This window comes from Hyla sarda, chromosome 2 (assembly GCF_029499605.1).
Source record: "Hyla sarda isolate aHylSar1 chromosome 2, aHylSar1.hap1, whole genome shotgun sequence".
NCBI lineage: Eukaryota > Metazoa > Chordata > Amphibia > Anura > Hylidae > Hyla > Hyla sarda.
This window is the reverse complement of record NC_079190.1, coordinates 321,754,732-321,778,389: the sequence shown is the minus strand read 5'-3', so window position 1 is coordinate 321,778,389 and position 23,658 is coordinate 321,754,732. Positions and strand designations below refer to the sequence as shown.

General features: G+C 43.0%; 1 protein-coding gene across 8 annotated transcripts in view; it reads right to left on the bottom strand.

Annotated features, from left to right (window-relative positions):
- Positions 1-1,560: 1,560 nt before the first annotated feature.
- Positions 1,561-23,658, bottom strand: part of OPTC (opticin) — a 90,834-nt gene continuing 68,736 nt past the window's right edge. For all 8 annotated transcript variants that reach the window (XM_056557828.1, XM_056557835.1, XM_056557833.1 and 5 more), the window contains 3 exons: positions 14,498-14,700; positions 10,790-10,885; positions 1,561-1,855 (listed from right to left, as the gene is read on the bottom strand). In XM_056557828.1, the coding sequence (XP_056413803.1) occupies positions 1,685-1,855; positions 10,790-10,885; positions 14,498-14,700 (470 nt within the window). In that variant the 3' untranslated portion in view covers positions 1,561-1,684. The remainder of the gene's footprint in view (positions 1,856-10,789; positions 10,886-14,497; positions 14,701-23,658) is intronic.

Genomic DNA, 23,658 nt, shown 5'->3' with positions numbered 1-23,658 from the left:
TAGACCTGCACCAGGCTGGGAAGACTGAATTTGCAATAGGCAAGCAGCTTGGTGCGAAGAAATCAACTGTGGGAGCAATTATTAGAAAATGGAAGACATACAAGACCAATAATTATCTCCCTGGATCTAGGGCTCCACGCAAGATCGCCCCCTGTTGTGTCAAAATTATCACGAGAACAGTGAGCAAAAATCCCAGAACCACACGGGGGGGGGCCTACTGAATGACTTGCAGACTTGCAGGGAGCTGGGACCAAAATAAAAAAGGAACAAATTATTGGGGCCATGTATCAGCAAGGGCATTGAAGATGATACGTGGCTGGGTCTTTCAGCATGACAATGATCCCTAAACACACCACCCAGGCAACGAAGGAGTGGCTTCGTAAGAAGCATTTCAAGGTCCTGGAGTGGCCTAGCCAGTCTCCAGATCTTAACCCCATAGAAAACCTTTGGAGGGAGTTGAAAGTCCGTGTTGCCCAGTGACAGCCCCAAAACATCACTGCTCTAGAGAAGATCTGCATGGAGGAATGGGTCAAAATACCAGCAACAGTGTGTGAAAACCTTGTTAAGACTTACAGAAAACCTTTGACCTCTGTCATTGCCAACAAAGGGTATATAACAAAGTATTGAGATTAACTTTTGTTATTGACCAAATACTTATTTTTCACCATCATTTGCAAATAAATTAATTAAAAATCAGACAATGTGATTTTATGTATCTTTTTTGCTCATTATTAGTGTTGCTCGCGAATATTCGCAAAGCGAATTTTATTCGCGAATATCGCATATTCGCAAATTTGTGAATATTCGCGAATATAGCACTATATATTCGTAATTACGAATATTCTTTTTTTTTTTTTCACAGTACACATCACAGTGATCATCCCTCTCTCCTTCCAGCTTGTGTGGTGTAAAGGAGGCTCTAATAGTACTGTGTGAAACTGGCGTGGGAATTTTCGCACATGCGAAAATTAGCATATGCTAAATTTTCGCATATGCGAATTGCATTTATGTTAATTTTGATGCAAATATTCGCATATGCGTTTTTTTGCGCATGCGGAAATAAAACGAGGATATTACGAATATGCGAATATTCGCGAATATATGACAAATATTCGTCCATATATTCGCGAATATTCGCGAATTCGAATATGGCCTATGCTGCTCAACACTACTCATTATGTCTCTCATAGTTGAGGAATACTTATGTTCAAAATTTAAGTGGGAGAACTTGCACAATTGGTGGACCAAATACATTTTTGTATACTCTTTATAAAAGAAGACATATTTTAAGTATACATAATGAATCGTGGGGCAGGATTAAGGTCGGATTCAAACAGGTATAACCTTTAGACATGTAATACATGTCAATACACCCACCCACCAACAAAAACAGGAATGTGAGAGCATGCAGTAAGAAATGGGGGACTGGGGTCCTTTGTTGTAGCAACTGGTGGTGGTCCGAGCTCTCATACCCTTGAAAATCTAACATATCTTATAAAATTAACCTAAATGTTTTAAATATAATGTACACATTACACCCACATTTATTGTTTCCTTTAAAGTTGCCCATTAAAATAGACAAAATGTTATGGTTTATTATAGTCTTGGATATGATATACAGCATATAGACATAGAAATTTGTTCTAGCACACCATTAGTTCCATTGATTGGCAGCTTGCTCTGTTTAGATATATTGGCCTGTGGGAAGTCTAGGTAGACAGAAATAATCATTTGCAAATTTGCTGAGGTTAATTGGGTTAGCATCCAGCCGAATATCCTCCAAAGCACGTCTGATGAAAGTGGGGTCCCGGCTATCACAAAAGGTATCTTTATGCAACACCTGGATGTTGTTATTCTATGAATAAAAAATAAAATAAAAACAAAGTATATTTTAGAACACTTTATATATTATATAGCTTAGCTTTTCATCCAAAATGTTACTATCTAGAAATGTTAGGAGTTGTCTAATGTGGACACCCTTATTTTAGACTGGTTCCCAGAGTGGAGCTGATTGCCTCTGCGAGAACCCACAATCAAATGTTATTGCCTTGGGAATCACAAAGTGTATGTTCAACACTGCAGAAATAAAAAGGGTTGTCTCATCACAAGTATTGGTGTTATTATGGTTTTGATATTCCACAGAAAACTGATTGAAAAGCAGAATGTCACTTTGTCTTCCTATGGTTGAGATATATCACCAATGTCTGTGGTAATGCCCCTACTGTCTCCTCTCAAGTATAGGAATCCAGAAAATGTTTGTAGCCTCCTGAAAAAAACCCTACTATTGTTCACAATATATGTCTATATGTTATATTAAGCAGGGGCGTTGCTAGAAACCCCAGGGCCCCGGTGCAAAAAATTGCCCTGGGTCCCGCCCCCCCCCCCCCCACCACCACCACCACCCGACGACCCGCTTCCCCAATCCCGGACGACCCCTTACTCAGCAGCACAAAGATATCAGTGACTACAGCACTGATGAGACACAGTCAGGAGAATACACAACAATATAAGTGACTAACAGGCAGGGCCGGACAGACAAAACATAGGCCCAGGCATTTAAGAATAAGCAGCCCATTTTTCTGGAGTGGGTCCAACTGCTGGGACCCCCACCTATCACCTTGGTTCCAGTTGCTCTCCAGTTGTTATAAAGCTATAACTCCCATCATGTCTGGAGAGCCTCAGGAATTATGGGAGTTGTAGTTTTGCAACAGCTGGAGAGACACAGATTAGGGTATAGCGTCACCTATCATCACTGCAGAACTAACAAGTGATTACAGCTGATGGGAAAGTCAGGAGAAAACACAGTGATATCAGTGACCTGAGTGACGTCTTCTCTGTTGTCTTTTCTTTTATTCTTCATCTGGTCCAGACGTCAGGAGATCTTCCAGCTCCATCTTCTCTGCAGAGTCTGATGCCCGGACATCATAGGTTCTCACTTTGTCAGTAGATCCTCATCCTCTGTATGAAGACAATAATCATTATTATTCTGCTAAATACTGTACCCCCTGAATATAATACTGCCACACACTGCACCCCCTGAATATAAAACTACCATCCACTGTACCTCCTGCATATAATACTGCCACCCACTGTACCCCCTGAATATAATACTGCCTCCTACTGTACCCCCTGAATATAATACTGCCTCCTACTGTACCCCCTGAATATAAAACTGCCTCCTACTGCACCCCCTGAATATAAAACTGCCTCCTACTGCACCCCCTGAATATAAAACTGCCTCCTACTGCACCCCTGAATACTGCCACAACTGTACCCCCTGAATATAATACTGCCTCCTACTGTACCCCCTGAATATAATACTGCCTCCTACTGTACCCCCTGAATATAATACTGCCAACTACTGTACCCCTATATATAATACTGCCTCCTACTGTACCCCTGAATATAATACTGCCACATACAGTACATACACACACATCATTCATACAGTACATACACACATAATTAATACAGTACATACACACATCATAATACATACATACACACAAATATCATACACATACATATCATACATACACCCGTTGCCTCCAGATCCCCCCCACAGAATACATCTCCACACATCATACATACATCTTGTTTACACACATCATACATACATCTTGTTTACACACATCATACATACATCTTGTTTACACACATCACACATACATCTTGTTTACACACATCATACATACATCTTGTTTACACACACATCATACATACATCTTGTTTACACACATCATACATACATCTTGTTTACACACATTCATACATCATACATACAGTACATACACATCATTCATACATCATACATACAGTACATACACACATCATACATGCACATACATCAGAAAAATCTGCTGAAGCAAATCTGCAGCAAAAATACGCACACATGAACGCACCCTTAGGGTAGGGTCACATGTAACAGATCAATAGTGTATGTTACTCTGCTGATCCGTCAATGACCTGACCCTATAGTGTGCCTCCAGCTGTTTTCCCCCGTGTACTGCTTGCAGCAGCAATCTGCCGCTCCACGATGTCTCAGAATACACAGCATGTGCCCACGTTGATTGGCAGGTCCCTGTGTGGCTGCTTGTTAGTGGCAGATTGCTGTTGTGAGCAGTACACAGGGGGGAAAACAGCAGGAGGCACTCTATAGAGCCAAGTCATCGGCAGATCCGCAGCGTAAAATACGCTGCGGATCTATTACATGTAACCCTACCCTAATGTTAATCTTATTTACGATAAGAGAGGTTTCCACAATATGTAATTTTTTTCTCTAACTTAAAGTAGTACTCCAGGATGCAAAAATTTTCATTCAGACGCCGGCAGTAAAATAATAAATATATATATACGCACCAGGGGAGCGGCCTCCGCCACGATCCTTTTCCTGGTTGCCGGTGGTCGGTGAGTCACACTGCCGCTCCGCCTATTGCCTGCCGAGGCAGGACTTCGCTGCGGCCGGTGATTGTCAGTATGCCTCACCAACCACCGGCAACCATGAAAAGGATCGCGGCGAAGGCCACTCCCCTGGAGGCACCAGGGGAGCGACAGCAGATATGTATATTTATTATTTTACTGCCGGCAGTCTGAATGACAATTTTTGCATCCCGGAGTACTCCTTTAAGATATTTACTGTAAGCCAGTGTTTTCCAACCATGGCACCTCCAGCTGTTGCAAAACTACAACTCCCAGCATGCCCAGACAGCCTTTGGCTGTCCAGGCATGCTGAGAGTTGTAGTTTTACAACAGCTGGAGGCACCATGGTTGGAAAACACTGGCTTCTAAGATCAGAGGATGTCACTATGCGCAACTACTATGAAGTGAGCGCAGGAGTTCCTGCGCTAACTTCATAGCCATGCCGTAAATGAACGGCGCTTCATGCCCCTTTTCTAACCCCCGACCTCCCTGTCCTCCTCCATGCTCCTTTTCCCAACACCCTCCCCTCCTCCATGCTCCTTTTTCAGGGGGGTATTTGAAAAGGAGGTCAGAGGGGGGCTTATTCATGCTCCTCCCTCCAACCCCCCCCCCCTGTCCTCCACGATGTTCCTTTTCCAACCCCCCCCCAACTGTCCTCCATGTTCCTTTCCCCAATCCCCTCTGCCATACTCCATGCCAGTGTTTCCCAACCAGGGTGCCTCCAGCTGTGGCCAAACTACAACTCCCAGCATGCCCAGACAGCCTTTGGCTGTCCAAGCACGCTGGGAGTTGTAGTTTGGCCACAGCTGAAGGCACCCTGGTTGGGAAACACTGCTCCATGCTCTTCTAGCCAGCAAACCCTCCCCCGCCACTCTCACCTCTGACCCTCCGTTATTGTTTTCCAGCCTCGTCCTCCTCCTCGTCTTGCAGGGAGGATGCAGCATCTCTAGGCGGCGGCGGGATGTCCTCATCCTCCTGCGCAGCTGGGGCAGGGACCGTGACATCAGGTACGTGCTTCCGATGTCTGCTGCTCTTAAAGCGGCAGTGTCCCTTCCCCCAGCCGACGTTACTTGGAGCCAGGGGACCACCAGAGAAGGGGGTCTCCCGGGGGTCTCCTGGAGTAGGGGCCCGGTCGCCATTGCGACCGTTGCGACCTCTATAGCTACGCCACTGATATTAAGATATATAATTTAACCCCTTTCATTTGCACTTTCGTTTTTTCCTCCTCCCCTTCTAAAAATAATTTTGCTTCAATTCTCTACCTACAGACCCCCTATTAATTGTGGGAAAAAATTGAAAAAAACACCCTGCCATTTTGTAACATTTAGGGGCTTTTCTTGCTATGCAGTGCACTTTTTGGTAAAATTGACACATTATCTTTATTATTTAGGTCCATATGAATACATTGATACCTGATTTATATAGGTTTTATTTTGTTTTACTACTAGAAATTATGGGGGAGATTTATCAAACCTGTCCAGAGGAAAATGTTGCTGAGTTGCCCATAGCAACAAATCAGATTGTTTCTTTAATTTCTGAAAAGGCCACTGAAAAATGAAAGAAGCATTCTGATTGGTTGCTATGGGCAACTGGACAACTTTTCCTCAGGACAGGTTTTGGTAAATCTCCCCCTATAACTTTTTGTAAAATGCTTAAATTTGTCCTATTCTGACCGCCCCCATTTTTATTTTTTTTAACTTTCTTAACCCTTTCAGGACTGAGACCTTTTTTTACCTTAAGTACTGAGGCCTTTTTTGCAATTCTGACCACTGTCACTTTATGCATTAATAACATCCTTTCTTGGTGAAAAATCCCCAAATTTCATGAAAATTTGAAACTCTCTTCTTGTAAGGAAAATGCATATTCCAAATAAATTATATATTGATTCACATATACAATATGTCTGCTTTATGTTGGCATTATAAAGTTGAGATGTTTTTACTTTTGGAAGACATCAGAGGGCTTCAAAGTTCAGCAGCAATTTTCCAATTTTTAACGAAAATTTCAAAATGGGAATTTTTCAGGGACAAGTTCAGTTTGAAATGGATTTGAGGGGCTTTCATGTTAGAAATAACCCATAAATTACCCCTTTATAAAAACTGTACCCCTCAAAGCATTCAAAATGACATTCAGAAAGTTTGTTAACCCTTTAGGTGTTTCACAGGAATAGCAGCAAAGTGAAGGAGAAAATTCAAAATCTAAAATTTTTAACACTTGCATGTTCCTGTAGGAGAAATCCCCCCAAAAATGTTTAACTCAATTTCTCTCAAGTTAGGAAATACCTCATATGTGGATGTAAAGTGCTCCGTGGGTGCACTAGAGGGCAGGAGGGAAGGAGCAAAAATGGGATTTTGGAGAGTGAATTTTTCTGAAATGGTTTTTGGGGAGCATGTCACACTTAGGAAGCCCCTATGGAACAGCAAAAAAAAAAACAAAAAAAAAAAAACACATGGCATACTATTTTAAAAACGAAACCCCTCAAAGAACGTAAAAAGGTAAACAGTGAGCCTTAACACCCCACTTTTCATTAAAGTCTGATGTATAAATGAAAAAAAAAATGGTTTTCACTAAAATGCTGTTTTTCCCCAAATTCTTTTTTTTTTTACAAGGGGTAATAGGAGAAAATTACCCCCAAAATATGTAACCTCATTTCTTCTGAGTATGGAAATACCCCATGTGTGGACGTCAAGTGCTCTGCTGCCGCACTACAATGCTCAGACAAGAAGGCGTGCCATTGGGCTTTTGGAGAGAGAATTTGTTTAGAATGGAAGTCGGGGGCCATGAGCAATTACAAAGCCCCCCATGGTGCCAGAACAGTGGACATGTGACCCCATTTTGGTGTTTTACCCTTTATTTTGTGTTATTGTAGTGTAGTGTTTTTAGGGTACATTCACACAGGCAGGGGTTTACAGTGAGTTTCCCGCTAGGAGTTTTAACTGCAGCAGAAAGTCTGCCGCAGCTCAAATTGAAGCAGGAAACTTACTGTAAACCCCCGCCCTTGTGAATGTAGGGGGGGGGGGGGCAAACCTTCAGCTGTTTAAAAACTAAAACTCGCAGCATGCACTGACAGACCGTGCATGCTGGGAGTTGTATTTTTGCAATAGCTGGAGGCACACTTGTTGGAAAACCTTCAGTTAGGTTCTGTTACCTAACTCGGTATTTTACAACCAGTGTGCCTCCAGCTATTGCAAAATTACAATTCCCAGCATGTACTGATCGCCGAAGGGAATGCTGGGAGATGTAGTTATACAACAGCTGGGGGTATGCAACTACAACTCCCAGCATGGCGAGACAGCCGTTTGCTATTCGTACATGCTGGGGGTTGTAGTTTTGCAAGATTAAGAGGGCCACGGTTTAGAAACCACCACACAGTAATCTCCAAATTGTGGCCCTCCAGATGTTGCAAAACTACAAATCTCAGTGTGTCCAGACAGCAAACTGCTGTGTGGGCATGCTGGGAGTTTTAGTTTTGCAAGATCCAGAGGGCCACAGTTTGGAGACCAATGCACAGTGATCTCCAACTGTAGCCCTCCAGCTGTTGCAAAACTACAAATCCCAGCATGCCCACACAGCAGTTTTCTTTCTGGGCATGCTGGGAGTTGTAGTTTTGCAATATCTGGAGGGCTACAGTTTAGAGACCACTGTATAGTCTCCAAACTGTAGCCCTCCAGATGTTGCTAGGCAACAACTCACCGGTTTCCGTATGTATGAGGACAAATTTTTTGCGCCGTGATCTGTAATTTTTATCAGTACAATTTTTCTTGTGATTGGAATTTTTTATCACGTTTTATTAATTTATTTATGATAAATGAAGTGACCAAAATTATGCAATTCTGGACTTTGGTATTTTTTTTACGTGTTCATCATTGACTGTGAAATGTAATTACGTCCCCGTTCCTGTGTCCTAAAGTACTCAGGGTGTACCTGTACTTCCTGAGTGCCGATAACCGGGTTTAAATAGTTCTCACGAGCAGAGAACGGGTTAAACCCAGTGGGTCCCGGTTGCTACGGGCAATGCCCTGCATTAACCCTTTAGACACTGTGATCAAAGTTGATTGCTGCATCTAAACTGAAAGGAAAACTATCCTGGCAGCTAAGCGGAGCAGATAGGGACTATGGCGACAGAATCGCGATGTCCCGATCAGCTTACTGGACGACGGGAGGGTCCTCACCTGCCTTCTCGTCGTACGATCGGTGATCTACTGCTGGTGGTAAAAGTGGTAAAAAAAAAAAAAAAAATGAGAATAAATGTGAATAAGCCCCCCCCCCTAATAAAAGTTTGAGTCACCCCCCTTTTCCTATTTTTTTTATTAAATAATGTAATAAAAAAATCATGTGTTGTACTTGTACCGCCGCCTGCGTAAATGTTCAAACTATTAAAATATAAGGTTAGGTAAAACGCACGGTCAATGGCGAACAAGTAAAAAAAGTCCAAAATTGTGAATTTTTGGTCACTTAAAAAGTGATCAAAAAGTCCCATCAAAACAAAAATGGTAGCTAATGGTACAAATGTTGGTGCATGTAGCCATATTTTTTTTTAAAGTAGTAAAATAAATAAAATCTACATAAATTGGGTATCCCTATAACCATATGGACCTACAGAATAAAGATAAGGTGTCATTTTTACCCGAAAGGGCAAAAAAAAAAAATTCATTTTCATTTCAACCCACAAATAATAGTTTTTTTCTTTCGCCGCAGATTATGCTATAATTTGTGTTGCTCGCGAATATTCGCGAATATTCGTGAATATAGCACTAAATATTCGTAATTACAAATATTGTTTTTTTTTTCCACAGTACACATCACAGTGATCATCCCTCTCTGCTTCCAGCTTGTGTGGTCTAAAGAAGGCTCTAATACTACTGTGTGAGACTGGCGTGCGCATTTTCGCATATGTGAAAATTTGCTTATGCAAATTTTCGCATATGCTAGTTTTCGCGCAAGCGAATTTTCGCTTATGCTAATTTTAGTGTATGCAAATTTTCGCATATGCGAAAATATAACGCGAATATTACGAATATGCGAATTTAGCGAATATATGACGAATATTCGTCCATATATTTGCTAAATATCGCGAATTCGAATATGGCCTATGCTGCTCAACACTAGTTATAATATAAGTAATGTCATTACAAAGTACAATTGGTGATGCAAAAAACAAGCACTTATATGGGTCTGTAGGTGCAAAATTAAATGTGTTATGTAGAGGAGCATAGAAAGTTACATTCCCGCACTACTCACGTTTATTCTACTTTGGAGGTAGCTGGGCTCAGAGTTCCCCGATCCAGACGCCTGTGCTCAGTAGTTGTAAAGACAGCAGTCAGTCCACATAGAAACAAGAATTACTACGGCACTCGGCAGTCTTCATACAATTAAAACGGCTTTATTGCGGCAAGCAGGTTCTTAAAGAGGGAGAGACTCGCGCCGACAAGCGCTAAGTTTCACGTCATGTGACGCTTTGTCAAGGCATGCCTTGACAAAGCGTCACATGACGTGAAACTTAGCGCTCGTCGGCGCGAGTCTCTCCCTCTTTAATAACCTGCTTGCCGCAATAAAGCCGTTTTAATTGCATGAAGACTGCCGAGTGCCGTAGTAATTCTTGTTAAACGTGTTATGATTTTTATAAGTTGAGGAGGAAAAAAACAAAGATTGTTTTGAGTCCTTAAGGTGAAAATGGGCTGAGTCCTTAAAGGGGTACTCCGCTGCTCAGTGTTTGGAACAAACTGTTCCGAATGCTGGAGCTGGCATTGAGGGGACGGGGCGGGATGTCACGAGGGGGCGGAGCTATGGCGTCAAGAGCTGCCAACTCCAGCATTCGGAACAGTTTGTTCAAAACGCTGAGCAGTGGAGTACCCCTTTATGGGGTTAAGAAATAGGAAAAGGGCTGGTGATTTAAACTTTTATTAGGGAAGGGGTTAATTCACATTTATTGAGTATTTTTCAACCTTTTTTTATACTATTACATGCAATCTTTAGAATGTACACACTGTTCAATGCTATGCCATTGCACAATAGTGATCAGTGTTATCGGCGCTGAGCAGCCAAGATTTAATTTTTAACATTTTAGACGCCACAATCAACTTTATGCCAAACATCACCCGGATCGGTGATGTCTGACATTAGCCACGGGTCCTGGTGGCTGATAGCCACCGTGCCCATCACGCTAAGACATGCCCTTAATCCTCAGTGCACGTCATAGAATGGGAGCGGGCGCAGGGGGTACATGTATGCCCTGTGTACTTAAGGTGTTAATCTTTTGCGTTACAAGTATGTGGAGTATATCTGAAGCATTTCTGAGTACAGACAGTTCCCCATCGTCCCTCAGATGCTCAATAAATCTCAAATAAAATAAATTGTCTAAATACTGTACCTGGAGGTGAAGTGAACGAAGACTGGCAGGAAGGGGTAAAGGTACATAATCAAGTTTGTTGTTTGAAAGGTACAGAAAATGCAGATGACTGAGGTCCTAAAAGTAGGAGAAAAATTGAGAGAGGTGAGGGCAATCAAATTATTTCTTTGCGTTGGCACCTGTTAAAAGGTGGGATATATTAGTCAACAGGCTGTTCTTAAAATTGATCTGTTAGACACCAACACTTACAAGTCTTTTTGACACGAGGAGACTGACAAGAGCCAAATTGTGATGGCTAAATTAATGGGTCAAAGAATCTCTAAAATAGTAGGTCTTGTGGGATATTTCTGGTATGCAGCAGTTATTACCTACCCAAAGTGGTCTAAGGAAGGACATTGTGTGAACCAGCGACTGGGTTATGGGTGCCCAAGGATCAATGTGTGGGGAGGTAACTGCTAGCATACCTAGTCTAATCCCACAAATTGTTCTATGTTAATGCTGGTTATTAAAAGTGGTAAAAGATCACGCATTTTACACATGTATTGGTTTGTAAAAACGGCACACATTTGGTTTTGTGACTTTTTGTGAGACTTCTCATCCCAAAGTGATTTTTGCCAAACTTATTTACTTGAATGAATAAGTCCCTTAATTTTGCAGTAGTTGTGAATTTATTATGTGTGACCCTTCTCCAAATGTCAATATTTTTGTCGCAGAGGGTTGCAAATATCGTAAACCAATACCAGCAATCTTTTCACTATCATAACTCCCTACAACAACTTCACAGAAGCAAAAATCCCATACATGTGAACATGCAACATATTTATCATACTCCATGCAACATTTTTATAAATCATAAACATACACATAACTTCAGTATTGTAAGTATAAACAGCGTGTGTAACTTTTTTCCGTCATTTCAGATCACCCACAAATTCTTCATTGAGCCACAACTTAAGAATTTGCCAAAAGGATCTATTTTGCGACTTGCTTTTCCAAACCCATCACTACCTTTTTCTCCCCCCTAGACAATATACTGATCTGTGGTAGATGGTAATAATGACACCCTTTATACTCCAAGTGAAGTGCAGGAACTAGATCTTCAGACACTTGGTTAGCATGAAAACAACTTTAAAACTTTAGTATATCTTCTGTGCAAATACAGATATAACCCAATATTTTTAACACAGAATGGAATGTAAATTTTTTTTTAGAGCAGATGAGTATTTGTTCACTATTCCTTTAAGAATCACCTAACTAGCAGATATAGTGAATGGAAAGTGTCTGACACACTTTATACATTTTTTTGTGAGTATGCTAGTGGGAATGCATTGCAACCATATACAGTCCGGTTAGTTCAAATTTTACTGTAGAAGGCCTGCCCAGGTTGGCTTAGGGCCTTGTGAAGTCTGCTTGCAGCAGAATCCTATTGAGCAGCCTCCTCTGGAATCAGCACTTACCGTCTGTGGCAATCTGCCATGGACAGTAAGCCCTGTTTTGGGATGGGGCTGCTGTAAGCGGAATCCACCTGGAAACTTTGTAGTATGAATGGGTCCTTATTGTGGCACAATACACCATGTGCACAGCATATGCAGGACATTTCTGTGATGTGTCAGCCACTTAGCACTAACTCTGACTGTAGGTCACTAGAGATTAGTGTCTGCAGAGGGACACTTGTTCAGCTTTCTTTTCCTCTGGCTAGATGATACTCTCTTTCTTTGAGTTTGAGACTTGAGCACTTTGAGAACATTTTGGGCAAAACCTAAACACTCTATATAGTGCCATGATCATCATAAACAGACCAGATCTCAGGTGATGTCGCCTGCAAATGGAAAAAGACTTGTGACTGTGTGGTGTCCCGGTACAGAACATGGTTCTGTACAGTCCTAAAGTCCCCTCAGGTAGAGTCCCTCAGGTCCACAGGGCTCTCCTGCAGGGTCCCCCTAAGTCATTATATGGTATTGTATTGTATATTAAGTATGTACATCTATTATATATATTGTACAGTGAATGTAAGTAATATATGAAGGTTGTTAGGATGTTTACCCTGTATAGGACCTTCCTAAGGTAATGGGATATGTCATGTGCTATGTGATCCCATGATATAACCAGAGTTTCAGAGGCACAGGTAACCCCAGGCAACCAGCTACCAATGGGCTTTAGTCCAGCCCCCTGATATATAAGGGGCTGTAGTCTCCACATTCTCTCTCTTGGTTCCTGCAAGCAAAGCAAGCACAAGTCCTGTACAATTCAAGTCCAGCATATCTAGGCCAAAACCAATAAATCTGTAGTACAAGTCAAGTCTCTACTGTCCCTACCAAAGTCATAACAGTAGTACAGTGGCCTGCATCATTATTGCAACCTCTGTGGAAGTTGGCTATTTGTAAAGATTGTTTTCTGCCTTCTTCAGTAAAGTTCCAGTTGCATCAAAACCCTGCTTTGGACTCTCATTTGCTATATGCCGTTTTTGGTTGGTTGTCGGCGGTATCCTACGCCATACAACAACATCCTGGCGTCACGAACACTATGGGTTAATACCATCTGGCCCCGCTAACTGGCCCCGCTACCTACACCGCTACAAACCCGTGATCCTGCCATAACACTGGTGGCTCACCACAACTGAATTAAGCCAAACCTAGAGTGACTAGCATTTTAGGCCAGCCCTCTCTGTCAAAATGGGTTAGACTAGGGACTCTTCCCACAGTGGTTCTCAAAGTTTCTAAATAAAGTAGCTAGGGGGGCATCACGAAAACATCCATCACCAAGGTATCTTTACACAGCATTATGTAAATATTTAACCCTTATACCCTTGTAATAACTATGCTATTAATGCAATGCAAAAAAAAAAACTATTTTGAAAGTAAACTCACAGTACCCCATACACAGATTCTAATTAGTCTTCTTCACAACTTCTTATATATTGTCGCTGGAACACGGGTATTGGAACACTGTAGACCTCCTTTGTGCCCCCATATAGTTATGTCTTTTATGCACCCTCCTATCAATAGATACCATTTTGTGCCAATGAGAATATATTTTGTTTACTCTCCTTACCCTCTTCCCAAAATGAGCAGCTGGGTCCCATTCTATTGCTTGTTCTTCAAGGCCTGGCACAGGGGCCATGAGTATAACAGTAAAACATTTGCATAATGCTGTGTAAAGGATAAGCGATGCCTTGGTCATATAATGCACCCCAGCTGCATCAATGCAGCTAGGATGTTCTTAATGTGTTCCTTACTTCCCATAAGCCACAGGCATAAAGCAGCCTTTGGCTTATAACCGTAATTGGCAGGGCAGGAGGTCAATTACTTTGATCTGCCGTAGTTTTCATAAAAATTTCACTGGCAGTCCCATAAGGCAACTCCAGAGGTGTTGTGAAGTCCATTCCCTGTGCAGGGGACTCAAGGTCCTACATAATATTAGGTAAGTTTTAATGTTTTTTTTTTTATTTTAACTCCCACTGTAGGCAGCTATGGTCAATGCCTAGCATCAGTATTCTTTTAGATTTACAACTTAGCAGCCCAAGGCACAGCACAGCATGGTGCACCATCACAATTTGGCCTTTATTACAGTACTCAGGTCCTTCCACATGAACATTTGTCCTAAACTGACTGTTTACTTGCTATTTATATCTTATTTATTATATATAGTTTTATCTATACAAAAGCTAATAAACTAATTTCATTCAAGCAGTTCCTCAAGTTGTTATAGACTTATTGTTGAACAGATCACCTTAAAGGACTCAGTCTGAATTCCAGAACTTTGAAGCTGATTGTATTGGACATTCAGTCTAACAAGACTTGAGGGCAACTCGGGCAAACGCCTTAGTTGGTTCTCAGATAGGATGAGTTCCTGGAGGGAAGGCAGCAGGTGAAAAGCATCATCATCAATCTCAGATAGAAAATTACTTGAGAGATCCACATACTTCAGTTTGTCTACAAAGAAGAGAATTATAAGTTGAAAAACACTACTTTACATAAGGATACAGCATAACACACACACATATATATATATATATATATATATATATATATATATATATATGAATTTTACTATGTAAACAAGTGCCAAATGTATTCTAAAGGCTACCATGTGTAACTTAGAGTTTGCCTATGGCGAAAGCATGACTTAAAGTATAACAAAGAAAATTCCAAATATTTAAAAGAAATATAACCCCCCCCCCCCCCCCAAGAAATTCAAAACATTTATTTTTCCAGAATGTATTATGTATTTAAAAAAAATAAAATGACAAAAGGCAAAAATAATAATAAATAATTGGTGTTCGCATGTGGAAATGTCCACCTCACCTCCCAAACGTGGATTACAAAGCATTGAAAAGTCACTTCTATCTCATAGTTCTGTGAAGTCATGTCTCATAAAAGGCAAAGGGGAAAAAGAAAAACAATAAAATGAAAAGGAGATTGGCCTTTAACCCCTTTTGCATTTTTGTTTTTAACTCTTTCCTAAGAGCCATAACTCTTTTTTATTTTTCCATCTACAGACCCATATGGAGGCTTGTTTTTTGTGCGACCAATTGTTCTTTGTAATGACACCTTTTATTTTACCATAAAATCTATGACTCAACTGAAAAAATTATTACCGTATTTATCGGCGTATAACATGCACTTTTTAGGCAAAAATTTTTAGCCTAAAGTCTGTGTGCGTGTTATACGCCGATACACCCCCAGGAAAGGCAGGGGGAGAGAGGCCGTCGCTGCCCGCTTCTCTCCCCCTGCCTTTCCTGGGGTCTAGAGCTCTGCTGCCGGCCCTTTTCACCCCCTGGTTATCGGCGCCGCTGCCCGTTCTGTCCCCCTGACTATCGGTGCCGGCGCCGATAGCCAGGGAGAGAGAAGCGGCGCCGACAGCCAGGGGGAGAGAAGGGGCAGCGGCACCCATTGCCGGCGCCGCTGCCCCGTTGCCTCCCCCCATCCCCGGTGGCATAATTACCTGAGTCTGGTCCGCGCTGCTCCAGGCCTCCGTCGTGCGTCCCCGGCGTCATTGCTATGCGCTGAACGGCGCGGCGCATGACGTCAGAGCGCCGCGCCGTGCATAGCAACGACGCTGGGGATGCACGACGGAGGCCTGGAGCAGCGCGGACCGGACTCAGGTAATTATGCCACCGAGGATGGGGGGAGGCAACGGGGCAGCGGCGCCGGCAATGGGTGCCGCTGCCCCTTCTCTCCCCCTGGCTGTCGGCGCCGCTTCTCTCTACCTGGCTATCGGCGCCGGCACTGATAGTCAGGGGGACAGAACGGGCAGCGGCGCCGATAACCAGGGGGTGAAAAGGGCCGGCAGCAGCGCTCTAGACCCCAGGAAAGGCAGGGGGAGAGAAGCGGGCAGCGACGGCCTCTCTCCCCCTGCCTTTCCTGGGGGTATATCGGGGTATACACGCGCACACACGCACCCTCATTTTATCATGGATATTTGGGTAAAAAACTTTTTTCACCCAAATATCCTTGGTAAAATGAGGGTGCGTGTTATAGGCCAGTGCGTGGTATACCCCGATAAATACGGTATTTATGGAGGGAAATATATAAGAAACACTATTGCATGCTTTTGCAACTTTTGTTTTTACACAGTACACTTTATGGTAAATGTAACTTTAGTGTTATCTTCAATCTACTTGCAGGCAGACCAGAAAAAAAGACCCCATGATGACGGCAGGAGGCAAGTAAGGAGACCTCTGTCCTCCATCTTGGCTGATCTGATCAGCAGGTGATCAGATCAGCCACCAGAACAACCGCAGTGCTGCAAATGCCATGATTAATGTGATCACGGCATCTGAGGGGTTAACTGTTGATAGCAGCCGGGACACACAGTCTATGATTTGAGCACAGCTCCTGCACTCGCTTCATAGCCATGACAGGAATCAGGACAAACATGTACACCCTGTTGCACTAAGTCCCAGGCGCCCAGGGTGTAAATAAAATTTTAATTTTAAACATATTTTTTAAGATTTTTTTGATTATGTATTTGCTAACTTTTCATTTTACTATCTATATTTAAAAAAGCTAAAACTTCCTGTTTTGTCTGTGATGATGAGGAGGAGACTGCTGGAAAGTGATCTATACAGGTAGAAAGGTGACACCAGTGTATAGATAAGACAGGATCTCCACAATAGCTGAAGCTCACAGCTCAGCCTACACTTCCATTGAAAATACCTCTATAAATGTCACACCCAGAAGCCTTTCCCATTCATTTCAATGGGGCAGCTCCTGTCTACTGTTGTATATGTTCAGTGGGCTTGCAGCACATTGTATGTCCAAATGCTCTACTCAGGTAGAATGGGTGCCCTCATAATGTCCAAAATAAAAAAAATACAATCAGAAAATAGAAAACAATTGAAAAAAGATTGTGTTCTGTTCTGATCATGAAAAATCTAGGCAATACATCCCTTTAACCCCTAAACAACAATAAATGTACATGTAAAGCATGGTTGTCTGTGTCTTAACACCTTAAGGACTCAGCCCATTTGGGCCTTAACCTCTTCAGGACAAAGGGCGTATGGATACGCCCTGCATACCGAGTCCTTTACGACCAAGGGCGTATCCATACGCCCGTGGGAAATCCGGTCCCCACCGCAGGCACCCTGGCACATCGCCCAGGGGGGTCCTGAGACCCCCCATGTCGGCGATCGGAGAAAACCGCATGTCAATTCAGACATGCGATTTTCTCCAATTCCGGGCTGATCGGGTGTCTGGTGACCCGATCACCTGGAAAATAGGGCTGATCGGAGCTGTCAGCAACAGCCCCGATCAGCCTAAAGGATAGGAGTGAGGTCGCAAAGCTGCGATCTCCTCCTATCCCCTGCCATTACTCAGAACGGAGTTCTGACCAATGGCAGCGCAGGACAGGGGGTTGCCATGGCAACCCCCCGTTCTGCCCGCCCCTGGATGTCGAGGGGCTCTGGGAAGAAGATGGAGGCCGTACCTGCAGGAGAAGATGCCTAAGGGCCTGGGATCTTCGCTGGAGCCTGCAGGATCCTGATCAGGTAGGAAATCGACAGTGGGGGGGGGGGGGGGGGGGGAATTGAAAGTGAAAGTAAATCGATCTTTACTGTGGCAACCACTAGGGGGGCCAAACTGCAACTCCCAGCATGCCCAGACAGCCAAAGGCTGTCTGGGCATGCTGAGAGTTGTAATTTTGCAACATCTGGAGGGTCACAGTTTGGAGACCACTGTTACAGTGGTGCCCAAACAGTAGCCCTCCAGATGTTGCCAAACTACAACTCTCAGCCTCGACTGCCCAGACATGCTGGGAGTTGTAGTTCTGTAACATCTGTCCCTTCAGATTTAGCAATTTTCATGACATTTTTGAAAATTGCTGCTCTACTTTGAAGCCCCCTAATTTTTTCAAAAAGCAAAAGTATGTCCATTTTATGATGCTAACATAAAGTAGACATATTGTATTTGTGAAGAAAAATTAAATTTATTTAGAATATCCATTTTCCTTACGATTAGAGAGCTTCAAAGTTAGAAAAATGCCAAATTTTCAAAATTTTCATGAAATTTTTGGATTTTTCACCAAAAAGGATGCAATTAACGCTGAAAATTTACCACCAAAATAAAGTGTAATATGTCACGAAAAAACAATCTCAGAATCAGAATATTCGCTAAAAGCGTTTTCGCGTTATTAATTCGGTGACGGTGGTCATAATTGCGAAAAAGGGCTCAGTCCTTAAGGTGAAAAAGGGCTGCGTCCTTAACCCCTTAAGGACTGAGCCCTTTTTCACCTTAAGGACTCGGCTATTTTTTGCAAATCTGACCACTGTCACTTTAAACATTAATAACTCTGGAATGCTTTTAGTTATCATTCTGATTCCGAGATTGTTTTTTCGTGACATATTCTACTTTAACTTAGTGGTAAAAATTTTTGGTAACTTGCATCCTTTCTTGGTGAAAAATCCCAAAATTTGATGAAAAATTTAGCATTTTTCTAACTTTGAAGCTCTCTGCTTGTAAGGAAAATGGATATTCCAAATAATTTTTTTTTATTCACATATACAATATGTCTACTTTATGTTTGCATCATAAAATTGATGAGTTTTTACTTTTGGAAGACACCAGAGGGCTTCAAAGTTCCGCAGCAATTTTCCAATTTTTCGCTTTTTTTCAGGGACCAGTTCAGGTTTGAAGTGGATTTGAAGGGTCTTCATATTAGAAATACCCCATAAATGACCTCATTATAAAAACTGCACCCCCCAAAGTATTCAAAATGACATTCAGTAAGCGTTTTAACCCTTTAGGGGTTTCACAGGAATAGCAGCAAAGTGAAGGAGAAAATTCACAATCTTCATTTTTTACACTCGCATGTTCTTGTAGACCCAATTTTTTAATTTTTACAAGGGGTAAAAAGGAGAAAATTTTTACTTGTATTTGAATCCCAATTTCTCTCGAGTAAGCACATACCTCATATGTCTATGTTAATTGTTCGGCGGGCGCAGTAGAGGGCTCAGAAGGGAAGGAGCGTCAAATGGTTTTTGGGGGGCATGTCACCTTTAGGAAGCCCCTATGGTGCCAGAACAGCAAAAAAAACACATGGCATACCATTTTGGAAACCAGACCCCTCGGGGAACGTAACAAGGGGTAATGTGAACCTTAATACCCCACAGGTGATTCACGACTTTTGCATATGTAAAAAAAAAAAAAAATTTTGTTACGCCGAGCGCTCCGGGTCCCCGCTCCTCCCCGGAGCGCTCGCTACACTCTCGCTACTGCAGCGCTCCGGTCAGATCCACTGACCCGGTGCGCTGCGATACCGCCTCCAGCCGGGATGCGATTCGCGATGCGGGTGGCGCCCGCTCGCGATGCGCACCCCGGCTCCCGTACCTGACTCGCTCTCCGTCGGTCCTGTCCCGGCGCGCGCGGCCCCGCTCCCTAGGGCGCGCGCGCGCCGGGTCTCTGCGATTTAAAGGGCCACTGCGCCGCTGATTGGCGCAAGTGGTTCTAATTAGTGTGTTCACCTGTGCACTCCCTATGTATACCTCACTTTCCCTGCACTCCCTCGCCGGATCTTGTTGCCATTGTGCCAGTGAAAGCGTTTCCTTGTGTGTTCCTAGCCTGTGTTCCAGACCTCCTGCCGTTGCCCCTGACTACGATCCTTGCTGCCTGCCCCGACCTTCTGCTACGTCCGACCTTGCTTCTGTCTACTCCCTTGTACCGCGCCTATCTTCAGCAGTCAGAGAGGTTGAGCCGTTGCTAGTGGATACGACCTGGTCACTACTGCCGCAGCAAGACCATCCCGCTTTGCGGCGGGCTCTGGTGAAAACCAGTAGTGACTTAGAACCGGTCCACTAGCACGGTCCACGCCAATCCCTCTCTGGCACAGAGGATCCACCTCCTGCCAGCCGGCATCGTGACAATGTTTTACCTAAAATACTTGGTTTCCCAAAAGTTTTACATTTTTAAAAAGGGTAATAGCAGAAAATGCCCCCCAAAATTTGAAGCCCAATTTCTCCCGATTCAGAAAACACCCCATATGGGGGTGAAAAGTGCTCTGCTGGCGCACTACAGGTCTCAGAAGAGAAGGAGTCACATTTGGCTTTTTTGAAGGAAATTTTGCTCTGGGGCATGCCGCATTTAGGAAGCCCCTATGGTGCCAGGACAGCAAAAAAAAAAACACATGGCATACCATTTTGGAAACTAGACCCCTCGGGGAACCTAACAAGGGGTTAAGTGAACCTTAATACCCTACAGGTGTTTCACGACTTTTGCATATGTAAAAAAAAAAAAAAAAATTACCTAAAATGCTTCTTTTCCCAAAAAATTTACATTTTTAAAAAGGGTAAAAGCAGAAAATACCCCCCAAAATTTGTACACAATTTCTCCCGAGTACGGCGATACCCCATATGTGACCCTTAACTGTTGCCTTGAAATACGACAGGGCTCCAAAGTGAGAGCGCCATGCGCATTTGAGGCCTAAATTAGGGATTGCATAGGGGTGGACATAGGGGAATTCTACGCCAGTGATTCCCAAACAGGGTGCCGCCAGCTGTTGTAAAACTCCCAGCATGCCTGGACAGTCAGTGGCTGTCTGGCAATACTGGGAGTAGTTGTTTTGCAACAGCTGGAGGCTCCGTTTTGGAAACCATGGCGTACCAGACGTTTTTCATTTTTATTGGGGAGGGGAGGGGGGCTGTTTAGGGGTATGTGTATATGTAGTGTTTTTTACTTTTCATTTTATTTTTTGTGGTAGTGTATTGTAGTGTTTTTAGGGTACAGTCATACGGGCGGGGGTTCACAGTAGTTTGAGCTGTTGCAGAAAATTTGCTGCAGCTCAAACTTGCAGCCCGATACTTACTGTAAGCCTCCGCCCATGTGAGTGTACCCTGTACATTCACATTGGTGGGGACATACAGCTGTTGCAAAACTACAACTCTCAGCATGCGCTGACAGACTGTACAAACTGAGAGTTTTAGTTTTGCAACAGCTGTAGGCACACTGGTTATGTATCACTGAGTTTGTGACCTTACTCAGTGATTCAAAACCAGTGTGCCTCCAGCTGTTGCAAAACTACAACTCCCAGCATGTACGGTGCATGGTGTAAGGTGACTGCTGGGAGTTGTAGTTTGCAACAGCTGGAGGCACACCGTTCGTGAAACACTGAGTTAGGTAAAAAAAAAATGGGTTTCACAACCAGTGTGCCTTCAGCTGTTGCAAAACTACAACTCTCAGCAGTCACCGACAGCCAACGGGCATGCTGGGAGTTGTATTTATGCAACCAGCAGATGCACCACTACAACTCCCAGCATGCACTTTAGCTGTTTGTGCAAGCTGGGAGTTGTAGTTATACAACAGCTGAAGGTACACTTTTCCATAGAAAAAATGTGCCTCCAGCTGTTGCAAAACCATAAGTCCCAGCATGCCCATAAGGAAATGCTGGGAGTTGTGGATGTCTGCCTCCTGCTGTTGCATAACTACAGCTCCCAGCATGCCCTTTTTGCATGCTCCCTCGCTGCCGCCGTCGCTCCTGGTGCCCCGATCCCAACATGGACGCCGGGGATCAGGGTCCCCAGCACCCGGGGTGCACGTCCCGCACCCGCTCACGTCCTCCGGAAGAGGGGCGGAGCGGGTGCGGGAGTGACACCCGCAGCAGGCGCCCTGATTGGTCGGCCGGCAATCCGGCCGACGAATCAGGGCGATCGTGAGGTGGCACCAGTGCCACCTCACCCCTGCAGGCTCTTGCTGTTCGGGGCCGTCAGAGACGGCCCCGATCAGCCAGTAATCCCGGGTCACCGGGTCACTGGAGAACCGATTGACCCAGAATCGCCGCAGATCGCTGGACTGAATTGTCCAGCGATCTGCGGCCATCGCCGACATGGGGGGGCATAATGACCCTCCTTGGCGATATGCCGGGATACCTGCTGAATGATTTCAGCAGGCATCCGGCTCCGGTCCCCAACCGGCTAGCGGTGGGGACCGGAATTCCCACGGGCGTATGGATACGCCCTGCGTCCTTAAGGACTCGGAATGCAGGGCGTATCCATACGCCCTGCGTCCTTAAGAGGTTAAGGGGTTAAAGACATACTCCTGTGGAAAACTTTTTTTTTTTTTTATAAATTAACTGGTGCCAGAAAGTTAAACAGATTTGTAAATTACTTCTATTAAAAAATGTTAATCCTTCCAGTACTTATTAGCTGCTGAATACTACACAGGAAATTGTTTTCTTTTTGGAACACAGAGCTCTCTGCTGACATCATGACCACAGTGCTCTTTGCTGACATCTCTGTCCATTTTAAGAACTGTCCAGAGTAGGAAAAAATCCCCATAGCAAACATATGCTGCTCTGGACAGTTCCTAAAATGGACAGAGATGTCAGCAGAGAGCTCTGTGTTCCAAAAGGAAAACCATTTCCTCTGTAGTATACAGAACCTAAAAAGTACTGGAAAGATTAACAATTTTTAATAGAAGTAATTTACAAATCTGTTTAACTTTCTGGCACCAGTTGATTTAAAAAAAAAAAAGTTTTCTACGGTAGTACCCCTTTAAGGACTCTTAAAGACAATTTTATTTTTCAGTTTTCGTTTTTTCCTCCTCGCCTTCAAAAAATCTTACCTATTTTGTATTTTCATCCACAGACTAGTATGAGGGCTTGTTTTTTGCGTGACCAGTTGTCCGTTGTACTGACATCACTCACTTTGCCATAAAATGTATGGCGCAACCAAAAAAATACTATTTGTGTGGGGAAAATTAAAAAGAAAACTACAATTTTGCTAATTTTGGAAGGTTTCGTTTTCACGCCGTACAATTTATGATAAAAATGACGTGTTTTTTATTCCTTGGGTCAATGTGATTAAAATGATACATATGATAACATACTTTTCTATTACTGTTACATTTAAAATCCCCCTATTTTGAAGACCAGAACTTTTTCATTTTTCCGTATAAGGGCTAATTTTTTTGCACCATGATCTGTACTTTTTATTGATACCATATTTTCTTGAATAAAACTTTTAATACATTTTTTATCAATTTTTTTGGGAATAAAATGTTATAAAAAAAAAGCAGCAATTGTGGACTTTTTTTTACGTTAACGCCGTTCACCATACGGTATCATTAACATCATATTTTAATCGTGCGGATATTTATGCACGCGGTGATACCAAATATGTATATACTTTTTTTTTATTTTATTTTTTACACTTTTTGGGGGTGAATTAGGGAAAATGGGACAATTTACATTTTTATTAGGGGAGGAATAAAGAAAGAAAAAAAAAAGACATTCGGTATCACCGTGTTAAGAATTGTCCAAACTATTAAAACATTATATTTATTTCATAACACAAGAAACGCCGTAAATATAAAAATACCAAACACGAGAATTGCATATTTTTGATCACTTCATATATCAGGAAAAATTTGTCAACAGTGTGAGGTTTGCATTCCTCATGTTGT